General features: G+C 32.3%; 1 protein-coding gene across 1 annotated transcript; it reads left to right on the forward strand.

Annotated features, from left to right (window-relative positions):
* The first annotated feature begins 728 nt into the window (after positions 1-728).
* On the forward strand, positions 729-1,723 carry LOC111879388 (probable calcium-binding protein CML36). The gene has a single exon (XM_023875831.2). It carries the CDS (start codon positions 867-869, stop codon positions 1,554-1,556), a length of 690 nt encoding a protein of 229 aa, XP_023731599.1. The 5' UTR covers positions 729-866; the 3' UTR covers positions 1,557-1,723.
* Positions 1,724-13,583: the final 11,860 nt, after the last annotated feature.

Raw genomic sequence — 13,583 nt, forward strand, 5'->3', positions numbered from 1 at the left:
TTTGTCATCTAAAATTTATGAGAACAAGAAATTGCCATTTCCCCACTTTACGGTAGATGCAAGGCATGAGTCTACTTATGTCCGCTTTGTTGGTAACACATAAATTTTCTATTTGGTAGGGATCATGTTTATATATATATTTTTTAAACATATGTATCGTTTCTATAAACAAAATATGCATGGGGATTTTCTGTAAAGTATAAAGACAAATTTTATAATTTATCTTCATTGGCCAAATTTGGGAAAGTATTAAACACACTGACCGTTTTTGTAACAAAAATCTACATAGGTACATTTTCTACATTACATGGACAATTTTTGTAATTTGTTTTTGACAAACTTGTCAACATACAAAGGTGTTGTGGCCAAAATGAATGTTCCACATAAAGAATGATCAAAGGTACAATTATTTTAGACTTGAAGTCATTTGTGGCCAAAATATGAAATAAAAGCCTTTTGTTTGTGGCCAAGATGTAAAATAAGAAACTTTTGTGGTGAAAATATGAAACTATAAAAATATACTATTCTTAAACCTATTTGTTTAATATATGGTATAATTTTATATAGATGTATAGCAACGTCGAGGTTCCAAAACCAAAGTTTGAGGATTTTTTTGGGGACGACATTGATAATTTAATAATTAATTTATACAACCCCATAAATAAATAAATAAATAAATAGATAAATAGTCATTGTATTGCCTCCAATGAAGCTTCCTGGAAGCTCACTATGCCTCTCCCTCCCTTCCTCCATTTAACCAACCTCACCTTCCTCTCTCCTTCTGCACATCAACTTCTTTCTCTCTCTCATTCTCCTTCTCCAACTCTTAATACCCACCACATTCTTATTGCCCAATCGCTGCAATCATGAAAATCTCCGGCAAACTCAACCCCAAACATCTCTTCCGATCAAATAAAAGCCGTTCGGTTTCCAGATCTGATCCATCCTCTTTCGGTTCCTACGCCACGACGTCCTCTACTTCGCCGGAGCCCAGCCATGGCCACCACAAGTCCATGTCAAGCGGTGTTGCTACTCCAACCAGCGTCCTCCCTAGGCACTCGAACTCGCACTCGCACTCGCACGAAATATCTTCCGATGAATGGTCGGAGAATTCTACCGACGTACAGTTTGAGTTGGTGCAAGCGTTCAGGTTTATTGACAGCGACGGTGACGGAAGGATAACGAGGGAGGAGCTCGAGGCTGTTTTGAACCGAATCGGAGGATCCGAACCTCCGATCCGGGAGGAGCTAAGTCTGATGTTGAGTGAACTCGATAGAGACGGCGACGGGATTATTACTCTGGAGGAGTTCGGAGCCATAAGCTCCGCTTTTGGTCCGCCAGCTTGCGATACTGAGCTAAGAGACGCTTTTGATTTTTTCGACACCGATCGCGACGGGAAGATAACGGCGGACGAATTATTTGCGGTGTTCAAATCGATTGGGGACGGGCGGTGCACGTTAGAAGAATGCAGGAGTATGATAAGTAGCGTGGATAAGAACGGAGACGGGTTCGTGTGCTTCGAGGACTTTACGCGTATGATGGAACAGCAAAGATGAAGAAGACATGATTTGCTTTTCCAGGTTTTTTGGGGTTAGATGATGATGATGACGAAGATGATGGAATTAAGCTGTTAATAGATGATTATGAGTGTGTTGAAGGGTTTTTAGTTAGAATCAATGTTGTATTGTTGTTGTTATAATATAACTTATAATATTGCGCAGAATCTATGTGCTGGTCGCCGTATGTTTGTTTGTGCGTATTTGCTGTGTTTATCAAAAGCGTTTGGCGGATTGCCTGCCACTTCCCACTTTCTCTCTCTCAATCCCATAAAAACACTTTGTTTATGGATTGTCAGAAAAACAAAACATGTCTTCCTAGTTTTTTAATTCAACACAAAACCACAAAAAAACATTTAAAACGAATTAAGGTTTTTCCAAGAATTAAAAGATATTAATCATATTTTGAAAATAGATTAATTTCACATATCAAATCTCAAAATGGCATTATATTTGCAACATTATCAAAACTACGTTGTTTTGATGCAATGTTTTAAAAATCGGTTTGAACCGGTGGATTGGACCCGAAACTGATGGAGGGAGCGGTTTAGATATCATCGGTTTTACGTCAATTTCTGAACCGTATTGAATCACCGGTACCGGTGGAGGGAGCGGTTTAGATATTACTGGTTTTACGTCGATTTCTGAACTATATTGAACCAACCGATTAAAAAAAAACTTGGTTGAATTGGCCAAAACGAATAAAAACACATGGAAAATAACTATTTGCATAATAAACTTTGATGATTTTTTCAAATCTATTTAGTTTTCTTTAAATAAAAACATGTGGTAAATGTTATAAAACTTTTTATATGTTTGTATTCATCTAAAACTATATTTTCTTTTGGTATTATATTTTATTTTTTTTAACGTATATGGATTGATGTAAAACACTAGTAAAACTTATGATTATGTGTTATTTTATTGTATTTGTATTGATCTACAACTTATTTTTGTATATATTAATGTTTAAACTTGTAAACGTCAAATTCATGATTTATATAAATATGTATTTGTAGGAAAATAGAAGAAAAAAATAAAAATTATAGAAATCGGTTGATCCGACGGTCGAACCGATAATCGGTCACCTACCGGTTCAACTAAAAAACTTGTTTTTAAAACATTGTTTTGATGATTTTGACGAACCATAACTTTATAGGCGATGTATGCGAAACTAACGGTTTTTACTTTCTAAAAATTTTGTTGTGTAAAAATTTTAAATTTCATATTTTTATTTCATTTTATACTAGATGTGAAACTCGTGTACTACACGGGTTGATTAAAAAAAATTTATATATGAAAATATAAATATTAAGTATTTTTTTTGTTAAACAAACCATTAAATATCAAAGTGTAAACATTAAATATTTTTTAAATAAAATTTCAAAATATATACAAACAAAATGATGAATAAATAAATAATTCAATTTATACTAATAAAACAAACTACAGAAAAATAATTATATTTTGACCATATAACCTTTTTTTTAGTTTGTCAATAAAAAGCAACAAATTTTGATTATTTTTTTCTATATAAACTAATTTACCTAAAATGACAATGAACTTTGAAAGAAATATGTCAATTTTGAATTATATATTTTGAAGAAAACATATTAAAATTTGAAAATATAAGGAAACAAATTAATGATACATTAATTATTTTCTATAACCTGAAAATTAGATAGTTAACTAAGAAATAAAAAATTTACAAAATGATAAATGTAAATTAATTTCTAAAAATTAACCACAAAATTACATGTTTCAAAATGCATGAAAATGTGACATGTAGCAAAAGATTTTCATTTATTAGTCCTTAGTCCTCTCTAATGAATTAAGGTTTTTTTTGCCACCTATCACACTCTCATTCAATTTGTCAAATGTCATTTTGTGGTTATTTTGAATTAATATTTTTGCCACATGTCATTTTATGAGTTTTTCTATTTTATTAAATTCCACATAATATTTTAATGTAATAATTGCAATAAATGTAGTAATAAATGAATATTAATTTCATTAATAAACTTACCTTTTAATTTCAAAAATCCCAAAATCAAAACTCATTAGTTTCTTTTCTTTATTTAAATTATTCGTTTAAATTTAAAAGATAAAAAATATTTCCATTAAAATAATTCATTATTTTTTTTATTTTCTTATAAATTCAAAGTTCTCAAGTATTTTGATCTTTATATTTAACTTTTTTTTTTTTTAAATTAACTCATGTAATACATGGGTCTTACAACTAGTATGGATAAAAGAAAAACTTCCAAATCCTCTCAAGGTCTCTCTCTCTCTCTCTCTCTCTCTCTCTCTCTCTCAAATACATAGTTTTCATTGTTATTCACAAGCATCGTTTCAAATATACTTTAAGGTATACTCGAGGGTTTACTTAAAAGTTATTGCTTCTTAGATGTAAATAGCAAATTGTACACAGACCCAAAAGTTGAATTATAGTTAATTTTCTCACTGAAAAATAAGAATTCAGCAGGTGCCTGCAAAATTATATTTTTCAATGAGAAATTATCATTTCACATGTGGCACTCGCAAAATTATGCCTTTGTTACCGTGAGTCCTACCAAATATGAGGGTTATTTAAGTGGATACGGGTTGGTAACTTGAGGTGGTTTTGAATCTAACTGTGTAAAATGTGTTGCTCGAAGTCTCAACTAATACCAAGTAGACAAGCTCTCATAGCATTTATCATTGATGATCCCAACAATACTCTTGTCAAGTCCATTTTAGGAAGCCTTCCAATTTATTACTTTTCATTGTTTAAGGTCCGAGGAAGGTGATTGATATCTTGGAAGCTATAATGCAAAAATTCATGTGGGGAGGTAAAGAAAATGATAAAAAAAAAATACATTTGGTGGCTTGGAGTTCGGTAATTCATCCTAAGTCTAAAGGGGGTCTCGGAGTTGGGTGTCTTAAAACAGTGAATGTGACTCTTCTTACTAAGTGGTTATGGCGTTTGAAAACTGAATCTAAGAGTCTTTGGAAATCTTGCATAAATTCTTTTCATAATAATTCAGGTATAGATGGCAAGCCTTTTGCTAAAAATGGTCTTTTGGAAAGATGGTTATCGATTGCTAAAATCGGTCTTGAGCTGGAAGAATGGAGCATATCACTTGATAACCTATTTGAAAGAAAATTTAGGACAGGTGATACAACTTACTTCTGGAAGGATGCATGGTTTGTAAACACAAATCTCAAAAATTCTTTTCCAAAGTTATACCTTATTGAAGCTCAAAAAATTGCTAAATTGCTAATAGAATTCAACATGGCAACACTTTAGGAATTTGATGTTGGAAGGGAGAACTAAGAACAAGTGTTGAATGCAAGGAATCAAAGGATCTCAACAACCTTGTTGCTAGTATGCAACTTTCCTCAAATGTTGATTCTTGGAACTAGAAAGGTGATTCAACTAGAGTCATTTCTGTTAAATCCTTGAGGGCTATAATGAATATCAAGGCGATTGATGCTCACTTGCCTAGTTTTAAATAGGTTTCATGGGTCCCCATAAAAACAAATCGCTTCATTTGGCGCCTCTTAATGAATAGAATTCATGTTGCTATGAATCTCACGGTGAGAGGGGTAGTCTTTTCATCCTCTAGTTGTCCTTTTTGCAATGCAACTAATGAAGGTACCAAGCTTCTTTTTTTTCGACTGCTAATTCTCGTAGACTGTTTGTGTGACGCCTGGTTCCTAGTATGTATTTAAACTTCTAAATTATTTATTTTTGTAGAGCAAGTCGACGAGTTGGTAGCCCCAACTCGTCGTATTGAAATGTTAAGGATCGTGTGTTTTAAGTGACCAACTCGACGAGTTGGGAGGCCTCGACTCGACGAGATGCATGGATGAAATGAAAACCCTAATTTCGGGGTTTTGCATTCTATTTAAACAACTTAAGCTCCATCAGTTGGCCTCATTTCCAGCCTCCACTGTCCTAAACCCTAATCTCGAAACCCTAAGGCATCTTTGAGTGCTTGTGATCCATTTTTGAGTGTGTTGTGTGTGTTTGAATCCATAGGAAGAAAAAGGAGCTTGGAGATTCAAGAAGGAGTTACTAGATCCAGAATTTTTGCTTCAATTTCGACATCTTTCTGGTAAAAAGTCTCAACCTTGCTTTGTGGTTACTTAGATCTTCATCTTAGTGTTCTATTACTTGATTTTTTCCAAATAAAGTGGTCATTGGGAGTTGTACGTACCATATGGACAAACCATTTCAGATCCAGGGTCTTAAGGAGCTTTCATGGCATAAAGGTGCCAACTTTATGACCATAAGAGCTCCATGCACCTTCTAAGCCCTTGTTTTGGCCTCTTGAGCTTCTTTTGGCCATGCATGTGAGTAAAGTTGAAGACTTTACGTGACCTTTTAGCCTTTAAGGTCCAAATATGTGTTCATGAGCTCTATCTTGAAGATATGGTGGTTTTGGATTAAGACATAAGCCTTTTAAGATTAGGGTTTGAGCTTAATGCCTTTGGGGTGGTTCTTCATGGGTAAAGTTGGAAACTTTACCCTTATAGATGCATTATCAGTCTAGATCTGGAAGATAGGGCTTCGGTTTGAAGAATAGTGGCTTAATGCATTAAGTGGGTTGGCAGATCGAAGAACTCAACGAGTTCTTAAGGGAACTCGGCGAGTAGGGTTGGGGTTGTCTTGATTTTGTTGAAAAAGGAGGAACTCGACGAGTTAAAGGGAAACATGGCGAGTTGGATCGAAATATCGCGATTTTGTGCTCGATGGAAACTCGGCGAGTTGTGGGATAACTCGACGAGTTGAGTCAACTCGAAGCGTTGACTTTGACTTTGAATTTGGCCAACTTTGACCATTTATGGGTTTTGAAGTATGGATAGGTATCTAAGGAAATGTTTCTATTTAGGTGTAACATCCCAAAATTTAAGACAAAAAATTTCATTTTAAATTAAATAATTTTAAAACCATTTGTCTGAAAACAATCATAATATCACTCATATCAAAAGCCAATGTATCCATAGTCAAAACATGCCATGATAAAACAACATCAGAGTATAAATCTCAAAGATCTTTGGTGCGGAAAATGTAGTGTGATGCGCTGCGATCATGCCCGCTCCTTTCCCTTCGAACATGAAGTACCTGAAACCAAAACTGAAAACCGTAAGCACAAAGCTTAGTGAGTTCCCCCATCATACCACATACCATACAATAACATATTTCCTAGCATATCCGAGTGCTTGCCTACCCCTTCGGTTTCTTTCAACCGGTAACTGCCTAGCATATCAGGGGGATGGCATACTCCTTCGGTCTCTTTCAACCGGTAACTACCTAGCATATATGGGTGTTGGCCTACCCTTTCGATCTCTTTCAACCGGTAACGGGGACCATTTTACCCCTACTACTACCACATATCATCCTAATACATAAACACATAGGTCACATACTGCCTAGCATATCTGAGTGCTGGCCTACCGCTTTGGTCCATTCGACCGGTAACGAGGTCTATCCTATCCCTCCTACCACTACTACATAATATCAAAGCATAGTAGCACAATAAGCATAACAGATAGTGACATACCATACAATTATCACAAAGACAATCATCTCAACTATAATAAACTACTAGTGGGTCGGTATTGGTGTCTTCGACCCACTTCTACTAAAGGGTAACTCACCTCAAATGCTATGAAGTAGTTGAACTGTCCTCGGCTCAAAATTTAACCCCACTCAAACTCCTACACATAAAAGATTTCCTTTAATCACCCTTTCATACTCATAACCCCCTTAAGGGTCAACATTGGTCAAAGTCAAAGTCAAAGTCAACACCCTGGTCAAAGCCAACATTTTGGGTTGACTCAACTCGCCGAGTTAATCCATCAACTCGCTGAGTTCCATAAATCACAAAACTTGAAAACGCGACCCAACTTGTCGGGTTTTTTGCGAACTTGTCGAGTTTCTCCTATCAACAAAATCGGGACTTTCCAACCCCACTCGTCGAGTCTGTCCTGAACTTGTTGAGTCTTTCCTTCTTTAGAATTGGGGCACTTCGACCCAACTCATCGAGTTCTTCAGTCTGTTAAGCTTTCTTAATGGATTAAGTCACTAATCTTCAGATCTAAGCTCCATACTTCAGATATAGACTGGAAATGTCCTTAGAAGGGTAAAGTTTCCAACTTTACTCGTTAATACCCTTCTCCAAGATATTTAACTCAAACACTAACTCTAAAAGACCTAGATCTTGATCCAAAATCCATAAATACTTCAAGATAGGGTGTACAAACGGAGATATGGACCTTAGATACTAGATGAACACGTAAAGCCTTCAACTTTCTCTTAATGCATGGCCCTTTGGAGCTTAAAAGGCCAAAATGGTAGTTTAAAGGTTTCATGGGGCTTTTATGGCCATAAAGTTTGCACCTTTATGACATGAAAGCCCTTTAAGACCCTAGATCTGAAAGGGTATTCACTTAGGACGTCCATTTCCCAAGGATCAAGATATTTGGACCAAAAATCCAATAAAAGTGTTAAAAGGAGATCTAAACAATCATTTGGCAAGTTTGATACTTGCTTACCAAAAAGTGACGAGGATGAGGTGAAGTTTCTGGATCTACAAACTTCCTTCTTAAGTCCTCAAGCTTCTTCTTCTTCCCCAAGCTTCAAACACACAAAACTCTCTTAAGGATGGCTCACAAACTCACACAATGCATTAGGGTTTCGAGATTTAGGGTTTGGGACTTGGAGGCTGTAAATGAGGCCAGCCTATGAAGGTTAAGGTGTTTAAATAGGGTGCAAAACCATGAAAATTAGGGTTTCCTTCTGCCAGTCCTACTCGTTGAGTTGAGGCTCTCATCTCGTCGAGTAGACTTTACAACTTGCGTCCAATTCCATTCCTACTCGACGAGTTTGGGGCCTCCAAAGATGTGTTGTTACGGCTTGAGCAAAAGTTTAAAATGATGAAGCTTGGTCTTATTTAATATAGCATATTGATGATTTGGAAAGCTCAGAATACTTTTGTTTTCAAGAAGATGAGGTGCTCCCTTATGAAAATGGCGGATGAGATTCAACTTATTTCTTACAGTTGTTCAAGCATCGTGCTGATCTCAGTTCTTTAAATAGGAATACATGGTGCTGTTCTCATATGCTTGCTTGTAATAGTTGTTTGTAACTTTCACTAGCATCTTGCTAGTTTTCTTAATAAAATCCATAGTTCAAAACAAAAAGATAGGGTTTAAAAGACCGTCAATATTTATGTAATTTTGGATGTAGATATAATTAGTGTATAAATATTGAAATAAGTAAGTATTTCTTAGTATGTTAACAACTCATGTGAAAACATGTTAGAAATTAATTTTTTGCTTGAGTTGTTGACAATATATATATATATATATATATATATATATATATATATATAGAGAGAGAGAGAGAGAGAGAGAGAGAGAGATAAGTTCAATTGAGAAAATAAAAAATGTTGAAAATGGGGAAATCATTCTCAACCAATCATTTAATTAGCATATTAGCATAAAATACACGGTGACAAATTTGTAAATATGATATATTAACCTTCAATCACAAATATCATTTCTTCTCGATCGTTTATCTGTTCTTCATCAACACCATCTGTTATTCATTTATCTCGATTGTTCCTCTATGTTCTTCATCAACATCATATGTTCTTCTTCAACATCATACGTTCTACTACTTGTTCGCTATCAAAATCACATGTTCTTCATAAAAAAAGACATCGACACTTCATAAAAACATCAATTCTTCATCAAAAATCTTCGTTTATTCATCAAAATGTTGTGATTCGTCATTAAAAACATTTATTTGTACTATTAAGTGTAACTCGTGATTCAATATTGTCCAGTTTCGTTGACATCAAGCAAAATCATTAAAATAATCCACATTTATTGATGTCACATCATTTAGTGATCACCAATCATCGAAACTTCATCAAAGGAACCTTCGCCAATATCAAACAACAGGTAGCAATCGAAAGTTCATCAACATAACCATATATTTGAAGATTTTTTTAAAAATCGTTTTTCATACAAATTTTTTTTTCACAATTTTTTATATAAACCTATTGATTATTAATCGATTTTGATAGGATTTGATTTGTTTTGTAATTATTGGCTTCAATTGTGAATTTTTTTACCATAGTTGTATAAGTTAATTTATTTGCACGCCAACTGTTCGATGAAATGAATAAACTAAATACATCACGTAATATTCACAAGTGAATATGCTTTTATACGAGATTCAATGTATATCTTTTAAAAAACACAGAGCAAGTATGTAATTGATATGTGAATAATATATAAAAAATATATTCATATGCGAATACATGTAATATTCACAAATGAATACAGGTAATATTCATAAATGAATACATGTAATACGTCATTTTAACGTCCTAAGCAAGTTTGTAATTCATATGTGAATAACATATAAGAATTATATCCGCATGTAAACATATGTAATATTCACAAATGAATATATATGTAATAATTAAATGTGAATATATATGTATTATTCACAAATGAATAAAACTGTCAATAAAACGAGGACTATAAAATATATAAAATTAAAGATAAAAAAATATTTGATAAGAATATATATATATATATATATATATATATATATATATATATATATATATATATATATATTTATTCACATACAACTAATCTTTTTAGGTTAATAAAATAATTATATAAGCATATATATTTTTATTAATGTTATATTCATTTGTGAATAAATTATAACTTTTTTTTCCAGAAAATTATAAAAATAGAAAAACGTCATTTTGAGGTCCTAAACAGTCCCGAATGGCCGAAAAACACTGAACGTCACGGCGAAGCGGTGAGTTTTGTAAATCGCACCATTTTACATCAAATATGCGTATTTCGTCCAATTCCGACACTAAACTTCATTGCGGCAAATTGTTTTGATGATGTCACTAATTTCATTCCTACTAGTGATGACATCATCATTATTCATATATGAATAAAGTTTAGAAATCATTACGACATAATTACTGATGATGTTACTAACTTCAATCCTACTAGTAAAAACATCGTTATTGTAATTTGTTACTTTTATTTATGTGAATAAACTATACATGTTGATTTATTTATTTTGTGAATACAACCTTTATATATAAAAATAAATAATACACTATAAGAATTGGTTTGTGCATAGTTTATTTTTGTATAATGTAACAATATTATTTTATATGTAAAATCAACATTATACTAAGATATACAACATTGTATTGGTTAATGAATATCATTTGCATTTGAATTTAATACGATCAAAATGAAGAATATATTAAATTGTATAACATTTACACGTGAATATAAAAATATATTGTCTTTGTCAATGATATCTTCTCAATTACGTCAACCAATCGTCAACCACCGAGATATGAACCAACCATTGATTGAAATGTTATTCTTTTATTGAGTTATAACGATGCCTGAAAAACATGTGAATACACATAAAAATGTTAAAAATATACTTTTAGTTCATAATAATAGCGATTTATCACATTCTAATTATCACATGGTATATTCACATATGAATGTATAATCATGTGTGAATATTATATGATATATGTTGTTTATATTGTACATTTACATGTGATATTACATGGTATATTCACAAATGAATATTACATAGTATATTCTGATGGATTTTAGCTATAAGAACGTCCTATGTGCTCATACAAACCTTAATGCTTGGATCTAGGTTTTTCTATTGTACATGCAAGTTATCCAAGACTATAAACCCTAATTCTAGCATACAAGTAATCATATTAATATGAGAATGGGTTTAAGATATTACATTGATTGTTATGTAGCAATAACAATCCAATTCCTCCTTGTATTGACTTTAGAAAGCTTAGAGTCACAAATGTCACTCCTCTAATGGTTCACAAACACCATAAGCAAGAGGATGAAGAGGAGAGAGGATGGAGGCTGCCCAAAAACGTGTGAAACCCTAGAACAAAGCTTAGCCACGTTTTTGGGTCATAAGGATCATATATATAGTGAGGCTATTAGGGTTATCTAACAAGGAAACCCTAATTTGGATGCTTAAGCCCTAAGCAACCCATGGACTCTTTTAATTAAGGCCTTGGACGATTTCCCAACGGGTTTCCCATAGAATTCGTCCACTCCTTAATTTAAGACAATCCATAGCCCATATTGCAATTATCTTATAATTACAATTCCAGTCCCTTAAGTTTAATTTATCTTTTTTAGTTACAAAACTAATTACCAATTAATTCTTGACTAATATTAATTAAACAATATGATTTCTCCTTTAATATATTATTCTCATAATATATTAATAAATCATATTTAATCCTTTCTCTCCATAATTCATCCTATCAAGTTGCTTTGGTGAAGGCAACCCAAAAGGACCATGCACCATCGGGTCAAGTACATACCAAAATAGTTATGGACTTAGACACTAATCCAACATATTCACATATGAATATTATATGGTAGATTCACATGTGAATATTATATGATATATTTACTTGTGAATGTTACACATTCTAGTCACATCTAAATATTGCATAGTATATATTCATTCATGAATATTACACAATATATTCATATATGAATAATATATAATATATACACTTGTGAATATGATATAGGATATTCATATTTAAATATTAAACGATGCATTCACTTGTGAATATTACATAGTATTTTCAATTATTAAGTATTAGATGATATATTCACTGAATATTAGATGATATATTCATATGTGAATATTACATAGTTTATTCACATATGAATATTACACAGGATATTAACATATGCATATTACAAGATATATTCACAAATATAAATCATTTTTATATGTTATTCACATATGAATAACATATAAAATTGTATATTTGTTTTGTGTTTTAATAGTCATATATGATTAAAGTGTGAAAACATATTAATATGTGAATATAACGTGGTAATTTAGTTTATTCATTTCATCAAACAGTTGGAGTGCATACAAGTAAGCTTTCTTAAAAATGCTAAAAACATGATACTTTGACTAATTAAAACTTACAAAATAGTAGATTGATAGAGAATTATATGAAATTTTTCAAAAAAAAATGATTTGATGTTTTTCTAACCTTAATTTCGAAGTTTTGTTTGATGATCGATGTTGAATGAATGATATGAAGTGAAACTGATGTTGATTATCGATGATATTGATCTAATGACACTTGGAGTAAAATTAATCGTAGATGTTGAAGATATTCTCGTATTCAAGCATAGTTGAAGGTTGGATTGAAAGAACCAAAAACAATTTTTTTTGGTCTACTGTTGAATGATGTTGATGAACGTGTTTTTGACGAAGATGGATGATTGATTAATACTAGATGTTGTTGATCGATGATTTAATTGAAGAAATTTGGATGACCGTTGAACGTTAGAGAAGAAATTTAGATGATGAACGATCGAGTAGTAATGAATTTGAATTGTTATCAAATTATCCACAGTTACATATCTGTGATTGAAGGATATCATATCATATTTACAAGTTTGTCACCGTGTATTTTAAGTTAAGATGCTAATTAAATGATTGACTGAGAATGATTCCCCCATTTCAACCTTTTTTTTTCTCAATTGAAACCTCATATATATATATATATATATATATATATATATATATATATATATATATATAGACACACACACACACACACACTAGCCGTTTACCCACGTCAAGCGACGGGTATGACAATGGTGGTTGAATGCTGAAAGATGAATTAAACCCTAGAAATGGAAACGTCAACGATATATATCCAAGATTTGCGAACAAAAATTGCGTGATTTGGGAAATACGGAGATAAGGAATGAACCGGATCAAAATAGCCTAAGAATAGGGGATAAGAGATTTGACATTTTCAACTGTTGACCATATGTACTCTACTCTTTTTGTAATGCATAAATTGATTGTACAAATGCATTGTATGTTTGTACGACTTAAAATTCAACATTTGACCAAAAATGCTTTATAAGGTAATTAATATA

Source organism: Lactuca sativa, chromosome 9, assembly GCF_002870075.4.
Source record: "Lactuca sativa cultivar Salinas chromosome 9, Lsat_Salinas_v11, whole genome shotgun sequence".
In the NCBI taxonomy this organism is placed as follows: domain Eukaryota; kingdom Viridiplantae; phylum Streptophyta; class Magnoliopsida; order Asterales; family Asteraceae; genus Lactuca; species Lactuca sativa.

Coding starts and splice junctions, on each gene's coding strand:
- LOC111879388 (XM_023875831.2), top strand. CDS start 867: ATGAAAATCTCCGGCAAACTCAACCCCAAACATCTCTTCCGATCAAAT.